This window comes from Perca fluviatilis, chromosome 10 (genome assembly GCF_010015445.1).
Source record: "Perca fluviatilis chromosome 10, GENO_Pfluv_1.0, whole genome shotgun sequence".
Lineage (NCBI taxonomy): Eukaryota > Metazoa > Chordata > Actinopteri > Perciformes > Percidae > Perca > Perca fluviatilis.
The window spans coordinates 11,649,822-11,666,008 of NC_053121.1; the positions used below are offsets into that span (position 1 = coordinate 11,649,822).

The window sequence follows — 16,187 nt, forward strand, 5'->3', positions numbered from 1 at the left end:
AGTTTCAAGCTCATAACTAGCTAGTTTACAGCACAGTGATTCAGACTGCACACCAGACATTTTGATAGAAGTACAACAACCATTATTCTGAATTCAAATGACTGGTATTACAGTAATATTTTTATGGATACTGGCACATATTGACCAGTATCAAAGGAAATGAAAGTGCAGATAAGGTTGCAAAGGAGGCTACCAAAAATAGCAAAACAAGTTAAGACCATTATTAAACGGAGATTGAAGGAAAGGTGGCAAAAGGAGGTGGAGAGGAAAGGACGATGGCTTTACAGCATTCAAAGGAAAGTGGGGAAAATGAGGTGTGCTGGAAGGAGCAGGAGAGAATAGACAATAATATCAAGACTAAGGTTTGGACACACTGGATTAAACAGAACACTGTTTAAAATAGGTAAACATAATACAGTAAGATGTGATCACTGTGGACATACTTTCTTGTCAGGAATATGAGGAAGAGAGAAGGCAAATCATTCAAAACTTCACAAAAATAAAAGTACAGTGTAATTTAATAGATATTTTTTCCAAAAAACTGAAGATTATTCAAGTCGAGTTTAGTTGTGTGTTTAATTGTCATTATTTTATTTTATTTTTTGAGTACCGGTATTGTACATACAGTAGGCTATATTAGATCCACACTCCATACCAGTTGGTGGCGATAATTCACCAAATCGTTGTTTGTCAACCGCCAACAAACATCAAAGAGGAAGAAGAAGAACTATTAACAAATGGTAGTACCAAAGATCCAAACCGTCTCTGGTAGTACTCACAGGATGGCTGAAGAGGAACATCACAGCGGCTTTTATAGAAAAATGCCGGTAGGTTATAGCACCATTGCTAAAGGCCTTGTTAAAGGCAATGCAGTTATAGTCAGCGTGCTTGCTGTATTGTTTACTTTTGTGGTTTTGTCTGGGCACAATGTTAGCTGCGGCTATGCTAACTAGTAAGCTAGCTTTGACAAAGACCTGGTTGAACTTTACAGCATGATAATGTTAGACGTGTGTGACAGGTGTGGCTTAATGGGGCGTCTTAAGTTGTAATGCTATTTCTGACGTTGTAAGTAAACGTTAAACGGTCACTTGTTTGTAAACAGATGTACTGTCGTTTGTCAGCTGGCTAACAAACCTGAATGATGCTGTTTATGTTTTCTGTGGTTTAGCTCAATGCTTACCAGCGGAAGTGGCATGCCTTTAACGTTACTACGTTATATACCTTGCCATTAGTAAGTTGTTTTACTTTTAGAGTTCGCCTAACGTTACACACAAAACGAAAACTATCTGGAAAGTAACGTGACTGACATTAGCTAAAGGCTCAAAACTACCACCAAGTAGTTCGTGCTGTTGTGTTTACAAAACTCTCGTTAACATGTGCAGCTGCTGTAATGTTAGACAGATGTTACGCCTGGCAAGTGCATTTATGAAGCCTGCGCAGCCCAATGTGCCTGCAATGTATCTTTACTAACTGCGTAGGTATCTTAAGAAATGTGCTGACACTGGTGATGTAAGGTAGACCTTCAGCACTGGTGCTAACGTTAACGTTACCTCTTGAAATCTTGCTTTGCTTAACATGAACACATTTCACAAAAAAAATAAGCTTTTCAAATCCCTCTGTGTTTACTGTTATACAAGAAATATGCCTACATATAAAGTCACTGAGTAGCTGGTAAACACAGTTGAGTGTCAAGCAACTGATGACTAGACTGGCAGAGTTGTCATGCTGTTAAAGACTCGGACAGTAATCAGAAACCTGGATAGTGTAATTATAATAATTTAAAAAGGGATATAAATATCCAGTAAGACCCTATATTGCATGAACATCCTATCCTGATTACGGTATGTTGACAAACTGAAGCATCTTTGTAACCGGGATACAGTATGCATGTAACTCTCTCTCTCTCTGTGTATTTCTCATTTGTCCTCGTTTTCTTTTACTTGCATCTTTTACTTGCATCTGTCTCCCTCCCACGTAAAGATGTCAGGGAGACAGGCAAGTAAAAGGAAGATAGAGGAATTGGAACACGTTTTTAGTGAAACAATACATCCTTTCCTGTCAGGGGTCAACTGAGTCAGTTTCTGATGGCAACGGCACAGCTTGATCAGCTGTCAGTCTGCAGGTATTAGCAGCTCCGTAGCATCTTTTTAAATCGTTGGATTTTGTATTTGCACGTGTGATGTACTGTCCAAATAGTCTTGCATCACAAGACCTAACTCTGGCTCTGTCAGCACTGGAGTGTGGGTCTAGCTGCACAAGTTTACATTCTGGGATAGGGGGGAAATCACTGGGTTGTTTGTATTTCTTTAAGCCAGTCAAAATCCTGCTTTATACCCGTACTGTACATCCGGTAAACGAGACCAATGTCCAAATACTTATAAGGGTGCACAGTTATCGCTGCTAGGGCTAAAGTTTTTTTTTTTTATTATTTGATGTCCACCCACATCTTCTGCATCTTTCCACCTATAATTAACTTTTGGACAAGCATCCTCACATCAGGCACTGAGTGAACACACTTGACATTTCTAGTGACAGCAAGGTGTATTTTTTTTCAAAGCTGGAGGACAATAAACTAATCTCCTCTGCTAGCGTCGAAAACACCAACGCTCCAGTACCCAAGTGTTCCGAGCTCCCAGTCCTGACAGCCCAGTTAACTGAGCTAACTAACTGACAGCAGCTATCTGATGTTAGCAGCAGTTAGCGATTAGATCAGGTCACCCGGGGAGCGATGCGACGTGAAAAAAGGCAAATGAAAAGCGCCCCGTCTCTGTATCCTCTTCCCTCGTACCCATTAACTTGTCTTCCTCTGTGATCTTTTGTCCAGAACTAACGTTCATGCTTGGGAAATAAGCCTCCTGGAGGAGGGAGGAAGTGTGTGTGTGTGTGTATAATCCTGGGCAGCGACGCACAAGTGATGGGTCCGAGGAGGAAGGCCACTAAACTCCAGCCTGCTGTAGTGGGCAGCGGTGGAGTGGAGCTGGTCCTGAGACCTAGTGAGCCCAAAGACTACATCAATGAGTTGTCCCATGAAGTCCTCTGTCATATATTCAGGTACACTGCCCTCAATCTACACTTTGCATTTCATTCTAGGACTGGGTGGGTTCTACAATGTGTTTTTATTGTTTAAGAGGATGTCAGCACCATGGGTGAGACTGTGTACAAGTAGAAATACAGGCGATATCACAGTTGTAATTTTCCCTTTTATAGAAATATAACTGTATGATATAGGGCTGGGCGATATATCCCGATTAGAGTGCGGATCGGGCTGCATTTTTCTGTCCGAACCCGCGTCCGACAGGCATTAAGATATTTATGTCTGCGCCCGACACACTTAAAATCTCTTTTTTTTTTTCTCCTCATACTAATGACACATACGTTGTTTGTGTGGAAAGCCCGCTTTTATTAAGCAACTGTAGGAAGGCATTCGGAAATGTCAACAGTACACACGGGGCAACAAGCCCACGTTAACACAGACGCGCACCTACATAATGAGCTTTTTTTTTTTTTTTATTTAAAATGTTCAATGCCTTATCAAGCTGATGTGACTGAGCCAGAACCCGAACATCATTTCTAAATATCTGTCCGATCAGCTGTGATCCAGAATGAAAATCTCTGGAATTCAGTGGACTGTTTATCTGCTTGGGGTGGAGATGTGTTAACATTCTGAGTCTTACTTTAATTTCTTTAAAATCTGCAGAATTCTGTGTCCGCAGATTAGTCAATATGAGATAACCACATGGTAAAGCCTATTTTTGTATACTACTGTGTGAATTACATACTTGACAAATGAAAAGTACTGAGTATTTTCTCATCTTATTAAGAACTTTAGTGCAAAATGAACCTAACGTGCAAAAATCTGAACGTAAAGCGTCATCCAACTGACATATATTGCCCTAACGCAGTTCAGCTGCTGGTTTTAAACGATATAGAAAAATATATGACAGACATTTTTATATCTATCTATCTATCTATCTATCTATCTATCTATCTCGTCATATTGCCTGTCATATACTGTCTGTGTCTAGACAGTGGTCTAATACACCCAGAGATTTTAGAGGGACAGCTACTAAATCATAAACAGTATTATAAAATCTCTGACAGGTGATAAATGTATATCATCTCATGGTATATATGTATTCCCATGTGACCCTACCATAGGTGACTTTACAGAAATAAGAGTTACACCTTGACCTAGGCCTAAGGTGCATAAGGTTTTGAAAGTTTGGACATTTGTTTTGTTTTTTAGGTACCTTCCCATGAAGGACATCATGTGTATGGAGTGTCTGTCCAGAAAGCTTCGAGAAGCTGTAACTCTGTACCTGCGGGTGGTCAAAGTAGTGGACCTATGTGCTGGTCGCTGGTGGGAGTACATGCCTTCAGGTAAGAGCTTGCAGCACAACCACTGCATCCCTAACAGACAAATAACTAAGAGCGTATTTAGTGTTCGGTGCTACAGTACAACTGCTTACAGTTTTTTTTTTTTTTATAAAGAAATTACACATTAGCAACACGTCATGTCATGTGTTGTGGAGGTGCAGTCTGAAAAGGTGTTTTTCAGCCAGTGATGAAAGATGGGCAGTGACCCTGCTGTCCTGACTTAATTGTACCACTCTGGGACCAGAATAGAGAAGAGCTTTCATGAGATCAGAGGGGCCTCTGGGTAGCAGGTGACCAGTCCTCCAGAGGCAGAAGAAAGTAATGGTCGTGACTCGTGCCAGAGTTTTGGGTTTTGACGATTGCTTGATGTAGGGCAGCATCTAACGATTATTTTCTTTGTTGATTTTTCTGTTATTTATTTTCTCAATTAACTGATTAGTTGTTTGGTCTAAAAAAATTGTGAAAAATTTCGATCAGTGTTTTCCAAAGCCCAAGATGACTTCCTCAAATGCCTTTTGTCCACAACTCAAAGATATTCCGTTTATTGTCAGAGGAGAGAAGAAACTAGAAAATATTCACATTTAAGAATTGGAACTTTTACTTTTTCGTAAGAAAAATTACTCAAAAGATTATTCGAATATCAAAATACTTGGCTATTAATTAAATAGTTGACAACTAATTGATTAATCTTTGCAGCTGGTAGATTAGAGTCCTGAACTGTATGTGAGCTGCAGCAGGAAGCCACTGTAGTAACAGGAAAGCAAAGTGGTTTGGGAAAAATTGTGGAGGTTGAAGACTAGTGGTGTGTTCTTTTTGTCCACCGAAGTCTATCTACGAGTCGTTTTCCGGAGTTACGAACCGGAAGTTGCAAAAAGAACGCCCCCCGAAGTCTTTGTTGTAACCAAATGAAGAAGTCGTACACATAGCACTGTATACTGCTACCTATAGGCATGTCGCTACAGTCTTATTATGAGTTAAATACTGCCTAATTAGTTATTTTGTAGCTTGTGCAGCTGAAATTGGCTAGAGACGCTCGGTTGCTATATGACAACAATGGCCGAGTCTTGAGCAGAAAGCAGAGCAGTAGCCTACCCGCGGTTATTCGTTTTTCGACACGAATGTGACGTCACACTCGAGCTACTAGTCGCGATTACAAGACAAAAAGAACGCACCATAGGTGTGGAGCAGCTTTCTGCACTAGTTGCAGAGGTCTGGTGGCAGATATAGGAGGGAGTTACCGTATTACAGCAGGGTGTTGACCAGGTTGTACTTCTGAGTGTATTTAGACCGGTTTACTACTTTATGTATAGCAGCTTATTTCAAACTAACTTTTTCACTGTGGGTGCCTAACTTTTCATAGAGATGTTCCAATACCATTTTTTTTCTTTACAGATTCCGAATTTGTGTATAGGCTAATACCGAGTACTGATCCAATGCCAGTGCATTTAAAATACAGCTGTATACTTCTAACTCTATGTGGATGTGATATGATTGCTATCATAGTTGTATAGCCTGGCTCAGGTTAAACTCTTTGTAAACCAAATACATGGACATTAGAATGAATGCCATATATGCCAAGTATATTTTTCCAGGGCTAAATCACGTTGTATCGTATCCTGTATAGACCTGAATAAATGTGCAGATAAATGGAAACGTGTTAATGCATGAGTGCCCTCCGGCTGGTTCTGTAGTTGATGATGCTGTTTTTACACACATTGAGAAAAGGCGCTGATCGTATTTATTGTGTTTTCTGCTTTAGGCTTTACAGACAGCAGCTTTCTGCTCCTTCTGAAGAAGATGCCAGATCTGGAGCAGCTATATGGCCTCCACCCTCGATACCTGGAGAGGAGACGAGTCCGAGGCTATGAGGCTTTCAGTATACCTGGAGTCCTGGAGGCACTACAAGTCTGTCCCAATCTGCTGGTCAGTATGTTGTGTGAGAATGATATTATACTACTGCATCAAGGTGCACTTATACATCCCAGAGAGCCAAGAGCATGCATGCTTTCAATCAAACCAACAGCCGTACCAAGTAATTCCACTAAATTGTTCCTGTTCTGTTGGTTGGTGTTGTAACCAGTAAAATTACTTCTAGGGGTCTTTGGACCCCTACGCGAAGCTTGAATCAGCCTAAAGGGGTTCAGTACGTTATCCTTTACATAACTAGGTTCAGTACATGCAAGGAATTTGTCTTGGGGATTTGTTCTTGGTCTGTGTCAGTGGCTGTCCCGGGCCTTGTTGATGAGTCCAGCTTCAGTAGGGAAGAAGTTGATATTGTGGTCTGATGGACCGCACCCTTCTGCCAGGGGGGAATGATTTAAAATGTTTGTGTCAAGGATGGGAAGGATCAGCTATAATCTTCCCTGCCAGCCTCAGGGTCCTGAAGGCGTACAGGTCCTGGAGGGACGGCAGCTTGCAGCCATTTACCTTCTCAGTGGAGCGGCTGGTACGCTGTAGTTTGTCCTTAGCAGTGGCAACAGCGTACCAGATGATGATGATGGACTCAAAGATGGCAAGTACAGAAGTGGACCATCATTGTCTTTTGCTGGGAGGCTGAGTTCTTTCTAAAGACCACTGTCTTCAGAGCATTGAGCTCCAAATTGTTTGGTCTGCACCAGGTCACCTGTAGGCCCACCACAGTTCAATGAGGGTGGTGTCGTCTGCAAACTTCAGGAGCTTGACTGACTGATGACTGGAGGTGCAGCCGTTGGTGAACAGGGAGAAGAGCAAAGGGGAAAGAATGCAGCCTTGAGGGGAACCGGTGTTTCATGTGCTGCTTCCTGTCAGACAGGAAGTTGGTGATCTACCTGCAGGTGGAGGTTAAGCCTAAACTTGATTAAGATCGGACTCCTGAGAAAAGTTTAAAAGCCCTTTTTAACTTGCGTATTAAACAGATTATTGTGCTGATGAAGAATATGCTCTTTGGCTTGGACCATCCGTCACACTCTGCACAGGATAACACAGTACGTCTTGTTACCAAAACCATAGTCTGGATCAACGACAGTTCATTTCCAGTACTCCAGTAACTCCGTTGTCTTCGGGAAACATTAACAAACTTCGAGCTAGCAAGCTACATGCTGAAAATGGCAAGTTTTGAAGAAAATTTGGATCGCTCAACAAGGCAGTAGGGTTGGAAACTGAATACAGTACTTTTTGAGTACCGACCAAATTATATCGTTACTACGAAGGACCGATTCACGTTAAATCAAACGGTGCCAAATCTCGGTACCTGTAATAGGGCTGCACGATTATGGCCAAAATGATAATCACGATTATTTTGATCAATATTGACATCACGATTAATTATCACGATTATTTGTTGATTTTAGCCAAAACAAATTTTATTGTCACATAATTATATAATTATAACTGCTTTTACATCCATATTGTGCTACATTCCTCCTTTATTGAAGGATACTGTGAAGGAGTATGCCATTTCAGGTGTTGTGCGACCGCTTTCCACACATGCATGTTTGCCGTGAAAGATACAGGCAACGCAATTTTCTGTTCACGTTAACGGCGCATGTGGTGCCTGGTATCTACCAGACAAAATAGCTACGCAGATTTCTGTGGCTCATTACACTGCCACTTACATGTCTGCGTTACGCTCTGATGCTCCGAAACCCACGTTAGAGGCAACATAAACATCGCTGAATGTCACGCTAGTAAACACTAGTAACACGTTACACAGCAGCTAACGTTAGCCTACCGTTAGCCACAGTAGTAACTGGATTAAACGCAGCTAAAATGCTGACTGCTAAACAGTGTAGTGCGTCTGTATTTCACTGTAGGATTCCAACAGCGGGACGTCCAACAGTCTGCTGCTAAAGCTATGAGCTAAAAGACACAAACTAGCACTGGTCACTGCTGTTGTCTGAAAAACAACACAGCCGGGACAAAACGTTGCGTTTACTGGTAAACTGGTAAACATTGTGACCGTCTTATGATGAACGACTGCTACCTGTTGTGGAATTTTCCTCACGTTACTCCGTCCTCTGTGACTGTCTACATCTAGAAACTAAGCTGCGCGGTGCAGGCAGGGAACAGCTCTGATTGGCTCATGGAGACATGTGATCAGACAGTGGTTTATGGAGCGCTAGATTGGCTTTGAAAAAACTGTTCCATAAAGGGAATGACGCATTTTAAATATCGCTCGATCACGCAAATTTGATCGTGGGAAGCCAAAATCGTGATCGTGATTAAAATTCAATTAATTGTGCAGCCCTAACCTGTAAGTGCAAGCTTATCTGTCCTCTCTGCATGTTGACAGAGATGCGGACGGAGTGAAATCAGGTCGCCTCGGCAGTTTGTTTAAGTCAAAGTGAGTCACGGCAATGCTGTTAAAGAGATTGCATGTGTGTTTACACTTTTCAAAAACTCCACGCAGACAGTGTTCGCTACATTATAATATAATTTGTGAACCGAAAGCGGCCGCGGAGCTGTTAACACTTAGACAGACAGGCACAGCAGTGTTCTCTATGCCCTGGTGACTGACTGACTGGCTGGAGGTTGTAAGGCAAGGCAACTTTATTTTTATAGCATATTTCAGCAACAAGGGAATTCAAAGTGCTTTACATAAAACATTAAAGAGCAATTAATGATGGAAAATAATAGCAGGCTAAAAAAGAATAAGATACAAATACAAGAATAAAAGTTACAGTGAATGCAGTGTAAGAAATTAATAATTACTTGATTTAATAGGTTGGAGGGACGGGTTTGGGAGGGGAAAGGGAGGTGTTGTATTTTGTGTGGTGTGTAAAATGTTCTAAATTAACAACAATGTTCTAAGTAAATAGGATAAATAGGTTTGGAATTATTTTTACAACTGAAATTAAGTTTTCAGGGAAGGTACAGACAAAAAAGGAACCGAATTACAGGTACCATGAAAAAATGTGAATTGTACCCAACCCTACAAGGCAGGTCTGCTTGGTTCTTTCGAGGAATAATTGTAAAGCTTTACAAAGAATATGTGTACGGCATTTACTTTCTTTGCTTTTTTCTTTTGCATGAAGTAAATCTTCCACCAAAACAAGTTCCTTCCCGAGACCATTTAGCAGAGCCACAGTCTCTGCGACCAGAGCTTAGCGCCGCCCAAGACGATTGTGATTGGTTTAAAGAAATGCAAACAACCCAGAGCATTTTTTTTCTTCTAACCCAGAATGTATGTGTGGAGGAGCCAGACCTTACTCCGCAGCGCTGTGGAGATAGGTCTGGCATTGTGCGACTACCAAAACCATGACAATAACCTTTGGACCTTGAGTTAAGATTTTCTTTTGTCAAACTACTGTTTCCACGGTTAAGAATGTATGTTCACACTTGCACTTACTAGATATATTCAAAGCTTTCAACTGCATGTCGGGGTCTTCCTCAGTGAATTGAGATGAGAAGTAAACAATCACCATTACAGCTAAGCATACTTTATCTACTTAGGAAAACTGCAAGATAGGGTTAAATGGGAAAAAAAAAACTATTATTAAGTGGGCCTTGAATTATGATTACTTTTTGTGTGAAATAACCTTATTTGACCTAATTTCAGGGTGTGGAGACTTCCCATCTGGAGCTGGTGGAAGCCATATGGAACTACATGCCCCAGGTTCATATACTGGGAAAGTTCCGCAACCGTAATGGGGCTTTTCCCATTCCTGCTGAAAACAAACTGACCATCCCCATTACTGCAAAGATCCAGACTCTACATCTAGTGGGTGAGTAGGATCACAACTAACTTGACAGTTCCTGGTACTGCCTCCACATGCCAGCTGGAATACAATGTAGTAAACTAATCAGAAATACTGGATATGAATCCTCTTCATCCTGTTAGTTTGTGATGATTAAACAATCCTGTTGGCTCAAAAGTCCCTTGGTGACCATGCTCTGTCACCTCTAGTTTGACAAATACTATAGCTGTGTTGATGTACTTCACATAGTGTTTGTTTGTTGTAGGTGTCAATGTCCCAGAGATCCCGTGTGTGTCCATGCTGCGCCACCTTTACCTGAAGTGGGTCCGTCTCACCAAACCCCAGCCGTTTAAGGACTTTCTGTGTGTAAGCCTGAGAACCTTTGTCATGCGGAACTGTGCAGGGCCAACCAACTCCCTCAAATATGTTCCCCTGGTTACTGGTTTAGCATCAGCCCGGAACCTGGAGCAGCTGGAGTTGGTGAGAGTTCCCTTCCTGGGAGGGCTGATCCAACATGTGGTGGAGGACAGCTGGAGATCAGGTTAGGAAAACATGTCTATAAATGGCCCTAAAGGTGCTGACACACCTGGGAGACGGTTGGCCGTTGGTCAAAGTAGGGCCAACGATGATTGCCCGTTGCCCAAGCTAGCTAACTAGCCGACCCCTGAATTAATAAAATTCAACAACTTAATCTTTCATTTACACAGTCTTGTCACAGCGTAGAAAAACACAGTGCTATCGCCAGATGAGTGACAACTTTGTCCGGCTCATTTTCTGTAACCATCTGTTATCAATGTCCGCTGTTGCCCAGCGGCGAGTGAAGCCGAGGGACAGTAGGCTCTGGCTGACACCGGCTTTTTCAAGCAAACACTGCTTTATTTTATGTATAATGGTAAAGTTTTGTATATCCGGTTTCCCTTTTTGAATGACAAATAGATTACCAGCACCTGCTGGCATGGTGCGACTCGTAGTCTTTGCAGTGTGTTCAATTGCAACTTTTTGGACACAGGCGACATGAGTTGACGCCACAGTCGTACTTCGGCGTCACTAGTTGTTTGCCGTCTGCCTGCTGTATCAGGGCCTTTAGTGTGGGTTTTACTAGAGTAATATCTACAGTATTTTACAAAAGTGTTTAACTAGTTACATCTTTATCAGTTGTGTGTCCTGTTCCCATTAAAGTTTAATCAGATTACTGCTGTAGGAGTGTATGTTAACACACTGCATGTGTCTTCTTTTCCGATATAGGTAATTTCGATAATGGTACCATCCCAATATAGCGTGTTTTCTTGTATACTCCTATGTGAATTAAATACTTGACAAATGAAAAGTACAGGTACTGAGTACTTTCTCATGTATTAAAGGTCCCATGGCATGAAAATTTCACTTTATGAGGTTTTTTAATATTAATATGCGTTCCCCCAGCCTGCCTATGGTCCCCCAGTGGCTAGAAATGCCAATAAGTGTAAACCGAGACCTGGGTATCCTGCTCCGCCTTTGAGAAAATGAAATGATATGGAATCTTGCTCGTTATGAGGTCATAAGGAGCAAGGTTAGCTCCCCCCCCCCCTCCTCCTCAATAGCTACAGACACAGAAATGGCACATACTAAGGAAAGCTCATTGTGGGACTGGCTCTAGTGGCTGTAATTCTACAACAAGGCAGAATTTCGGGAAAGAGACTTCAGATACAGTATTAGGGGACCACTCATGTCTATATAAAAGCCCCCAAAGAGCACCATGTCATGGGACCTTTTAAGAACTTTAGTGCAAAATGAACCTAAAATGTGCAAGTATTAAAATGTAAAGTGTTGTCCAAATGACATAAATATTGCCATAATGCAGGTTGGCTGCTGTTTTTTTTGACATTGCGATAGAAAAATATGTGACAATGGACATTTTTATATGGTTTTGACTATATATGTCGTCATATCGCCCAGCAATATGCCACAGTATTAAAATAGTCCAGGTCCTGCTTAAGAAATTGTGACTTATTTATGTGGGTTAGGATTTTATACGTCAGGCTGTGTTACATATTGTGTGCACCATTTTTATTCCTATTTCTCCGTAGGCCGGCTACACACTGGCTGTGTGGCGTGACTGAGTGTGTCAGCTGTGTGGTGCGTGGCGTGTCCATTTTTTATTCGGCTCCCATGTTAACATGTTAGAGCTTGCGTACTGCCTTCGTGAAACGCATGGCTGCTAGAAATAGGACTGACGCCTATTTTTCACGCGCCACGCAAGCGTGTTGGAAGCGTTTCAATTCAAAATAGAATAGGAAAACATGTTTATATGTCATTTTGATACATTTAATGACATTTTTATGTTTGAAAGTCTCTAGGTTTTGACAAATGCAGACATAAATGTAATTTAAAAAAATCTTTTTATAATTATGGATTTTCAAATATTGCACCTGTCAATACAGAACGAAATATCCTGTAGCCTATTTTGCCGTCAATACTGACGATGTTGTCTTTGCTGTAATCAAATCAGTATATATTTATGTTTAACATGAAGTATACTGCTTGAGTGCAGTGTATCAATGCAGTTTTAAACATGTATGTTTCACACAGGTTTACAGACAAGGCTAGCAGCAGCACCGCGTCAGAAAGAAGAAACGCCACGTTCACGCCACGCATCCAGTGTGTAGCCGGCGTTAGGCTTCCAGTGCTTTCATTTTCCTCAATTATTCCCAATGACAATAATTTTCCACTGTCATTTCAATTTGGGACAGGATTTGGATCCTCTAAATACCATTTGGGATGTCAGATATCTAACATATATGCTGGAAAATCCACCCAAGGGCCTCCCCTTTAATTAAATGTTAACACCTTTGGTTTGTTCTCTGTGATACTGTGTATGTGTATATCCAGGAGGATTTCGGAACCTCCACACCATTGTGTTTGGAGCCTGTAAGAACGCTCTGGAAGTGGACTTGGGCTACCTCATCATCACTGCGGCTCGCAGGTGATCAGCAAGTCATCCATTTCTTAAACTAACTGAGAGAAAAAAAAAACATGTGTCTATATACAGCTTATGTTTTTAAAGCAAAATGCAAAGAGTATCATCTTGTGGGCAAATGTTGGAGTGACTGTTCAGTCACTGAACAGGGTAAAGTATAGTAATTGCCAAATAAAGCCTCATGAAGCTTCGTGAAACATTTTATTTATTTTCTAAACCCACTAGATGGCGCTGTTTGTTAAACAAAGGATTAAAAGCACGCTAACTTGCTATTCCTTTAACCTTTTTCTTTAAACCAAGAGCACCGTCTAGTGGGCTCAGGAAATAAATAAAATGGTTCATGAGGCTTCATTTGGCCATCGCTAGTAAAGAGTAAACGAAGATCATGTAGTAAGTAAGAAGTACAGAGATAATTACAGTATGTGCGATTGTCTAATACCTAGATTTACATGGAAGCTCCTCATGGGCAGTGGCACAATACATGTGGGCAGTATATTCTGTATACAAAATAATTATCACAGCATTATCTTGCTATCCATATATTTACAACATTTACTTAAAGGTACATTGTGGTGTTTTCTACAAACATTCAAGTGATAGAAAACTCAACATTCACGTTTTTAACATCACCTAACAGCAGAAAAGGTTGTCAGTGTCAGAATATTGTTTTAATGGCTTAATTTAATTACATAATTTCTGTGTGTTCACAGGCTTCACGAGCTGCGTATCCAGCCTTCATTGACCAAAGATGGAGTCTTCTCAGCTCTCAAAATGGCTGAACTAGAGTTTCCTCAGTTTGAGACCCTTCATCTAGGATACGTGGATGAGTTTCTGCTGCAATGTTAGTTCCTTCCCTCAACTATAATCCCCTGGCTCAGAGAACACTGGGAATGTTTCCCTCCCTGACAGAAATGAGCAATTCTCCTGGCGTCTCCTGTACTTCATCCACTTTTATGTTGATGTACTAGTGCAGTGCCTGTTGAAATAGTGCCTGCTTGCAGCTTTTTGTCTCACTCAACATCATGCTTCCTTGGGTCCTGAGCAATACACCTGCCATGACATAGTTGCTTCACACACCCAAGTCTCGGCTACTCACGGTCAGAAACACTGGTGGAACTCACGGGGGAAAAAACACCAGGAGCAGACTTTACCGTTAGGCAATGTAGGCACCTGCCTGGGGCCCCCTAACTCAAACACTTATAGATTTATTATGTTTAGATATGAAAAATATTGAATATGTTATTAGTTTAACTCACTGTACCATGAAACAACCTACAAAAGGCTCCCAAAGCACTTAAAAAAGTATGCAACTCAACTGTATACTTTTGACTTATTGTGTACTTCTACTTTAGAGGAAAATATTGTAAGACTACATTTTACATTGAAAAATTGCTGGTTACGTTGCAGATTCAGATTTTACTCCAAAAATATAATCATTAAAATACGATACATTTATTATTCATCAAACTATTCAGCATTATATTATAATTGAAAGCTCCACCGTGAACAGACGTTAAGTAAATATAAGTAAACATTTGAATGCAGGACAGAAAAAAAAGTTGTTCTATCAATTTAGCTATCAATGTTCTACCATTGCCAATACCAACATTCCCAGTTACAGGAAGGATGGAAAGTAAAACAAGACGCTGTTTGCCTGGGGCCCCAAATCACTAAATCTGGCCCTGAAAAGCACACCCAAGTCAGGGCTACACGTGGTCAGAAACACACTCTGTGTAATTAGGCATTCAGGTTGTTGAACGTGTCAAATTGCACCGACTTGAACGATGCACATCCTTGGGTCCCAAGCAATACATCTGCCAAGTGTGAAGTAGATCACATGAACAGTTCTCGAGATATTCAAAGGAGAAACGGAAAGACAGACCCAAATGAATGTACTACTCACCCAAGCTTTTATTAAACATTTTACAATTAAAATACATGGTACGATAATTTGCAATAAATTGCCATCAATTAAACTTTAAAAAAAATCTGTAGTAAAAAATTGCAACTTTTCTGAAACTGAAGTCAAATTTCTGGTATCTTGAATTGAATAAGTTGAGTTGAATTAAGTTTGTTTACAGGTGTGTTAATACAAATGCAATGTCTTGTGTGTTCATAAATGCAGGTAAGATGAGTCATCCAGAACTGGTGAAATACGGTCTGGCTGATGTCATTGAAAACCCAGGCATCATCACTGACATTGGCATAAAGGTGGTGAACGAGGTGTTCACTAATATTAAATACCTGCTCATCTACAACTGTCCTCACCTGCATAACCCTCACCACTGGATCACAGGTAAATAACTCCACTACTTGCCTTATTTCACAAATGGCCTGATTATGAATGCCCATACGTTTGTGGTGAACTCAGTTTCTCTATATAATAAAGAGTACTGGATACAGAGTAGAACCTTCATTTTGCTTTCATCTCTCACTCTTTTGAGAAGTGCTGTGTTGTGTTGTGCTCTGTGTAGCGGTTATCTGTCTGCTTAACTCCGTCCCCAGATCAGTCCAGATGGAGTCGCCTTGTTGATCTCACTCTGGTTCGCTGTCATGCTATCAAACTGGAATCCTTCTCCCAGTTCATAGAGTTACTCCCCAGTCTGGAGTTTATCTGTCTGGACCAGATGTTTAGAGAACCACCCAAGGTAAATAGTATGATATATGGCTATATGCCAAACGCAAGGCTGTAGATATTACTGAAGTTGTAATAAACATCACAATCCTCTACCCTGAAGTTGCAAAAACATCCAATGTTTCCGCAGGTAACGTTCTACCGTCACTGAAAAGGTAGTCTCGCATTTTCAGAGCTCCACATCCCTGTGGAGTCAGGTCTGGCTCCTCTACACCTCGGTCATTTGCATATCTTTAAACTAATCACAATCGTCTTGGGCGGCGCTAAGCCTGTGTGTCTTGTCCACACACACAACACACACACACACACACACACACACACACACACACACACACACACACACAGGTCCCAAAATGTCCCAGTTAGATAGTAAATGCCGTAAACATATTATTTGTAAATCTCTACAATTATTGCCCACACAGACAGCGGAAGGCAAGGGACAATTATCCTGAAAATGTTAATTAAACGTTAATCTTTTTTACCACTTGCTAAAAAAGATTGAAACCCATCAGATCAAAACGGATTGCCGGAGCCACCTTTCAGT

At 41.1% G+C, this 16,187-nt stretch overlaps 1 protein-coding gene across 2 annotated transcripts in view; it reads left to right on the forward strand.

Annotated features, from left to right (window-relative positions):
- The first annotated feature begins 695 nt into the window (after window positions 1–695).
- Window positions 696–16,187, forward strand: part of fbxo38 (F-box protein 38) — a 35,861-nt gene continuing 20,369 nt past the window's right edge. Inside the window, exons 1-10 of one of the 2 annotated variants that reach the window (XM_039813557.1) lie at window positions 696–827; window positions 2,825–3,051; window positions 4,247–4,380; window positions 6,137–6,300; window positions 9,914–10,079; window positions 10,318–10,593; window positions 12,921–13,014; window positions 13,719–13,849; window positions 15,134–15,304; window positions 15,514–15,656. In XM_039813557.1, coding sequence (XP_039669491.1) covers window positions 2,915–3,051; window positions 4,247–4,380; window positions 6,137–6,300; window positions 9,914–10,079; window positions 10,318–10,593; window positions 12,921–13,014; window positions 13,719–13,849; window positions 15,134–15,304; window positions 15,514–15,656 — 1,416 coding nt within the window. In that variant the 5' untranslated portion in view covers window positions 696–827; window positions 2,825–2,914. The remainder of the gene's footprint in view (window positions 828–2,824; window positions 3,052–4,246; window positions 4,381–6,136; window positions 6,301–9,913; window positions 10,080–10,317; window positions 10,594–12,920; window positions 13,015–13,718; window positions 13,850–15,133; window positions 15,305–15,513; window positions 15,657–16,187) is intronic. The other variant, XM_039813558.1, reaches the window with a different exon arrangement.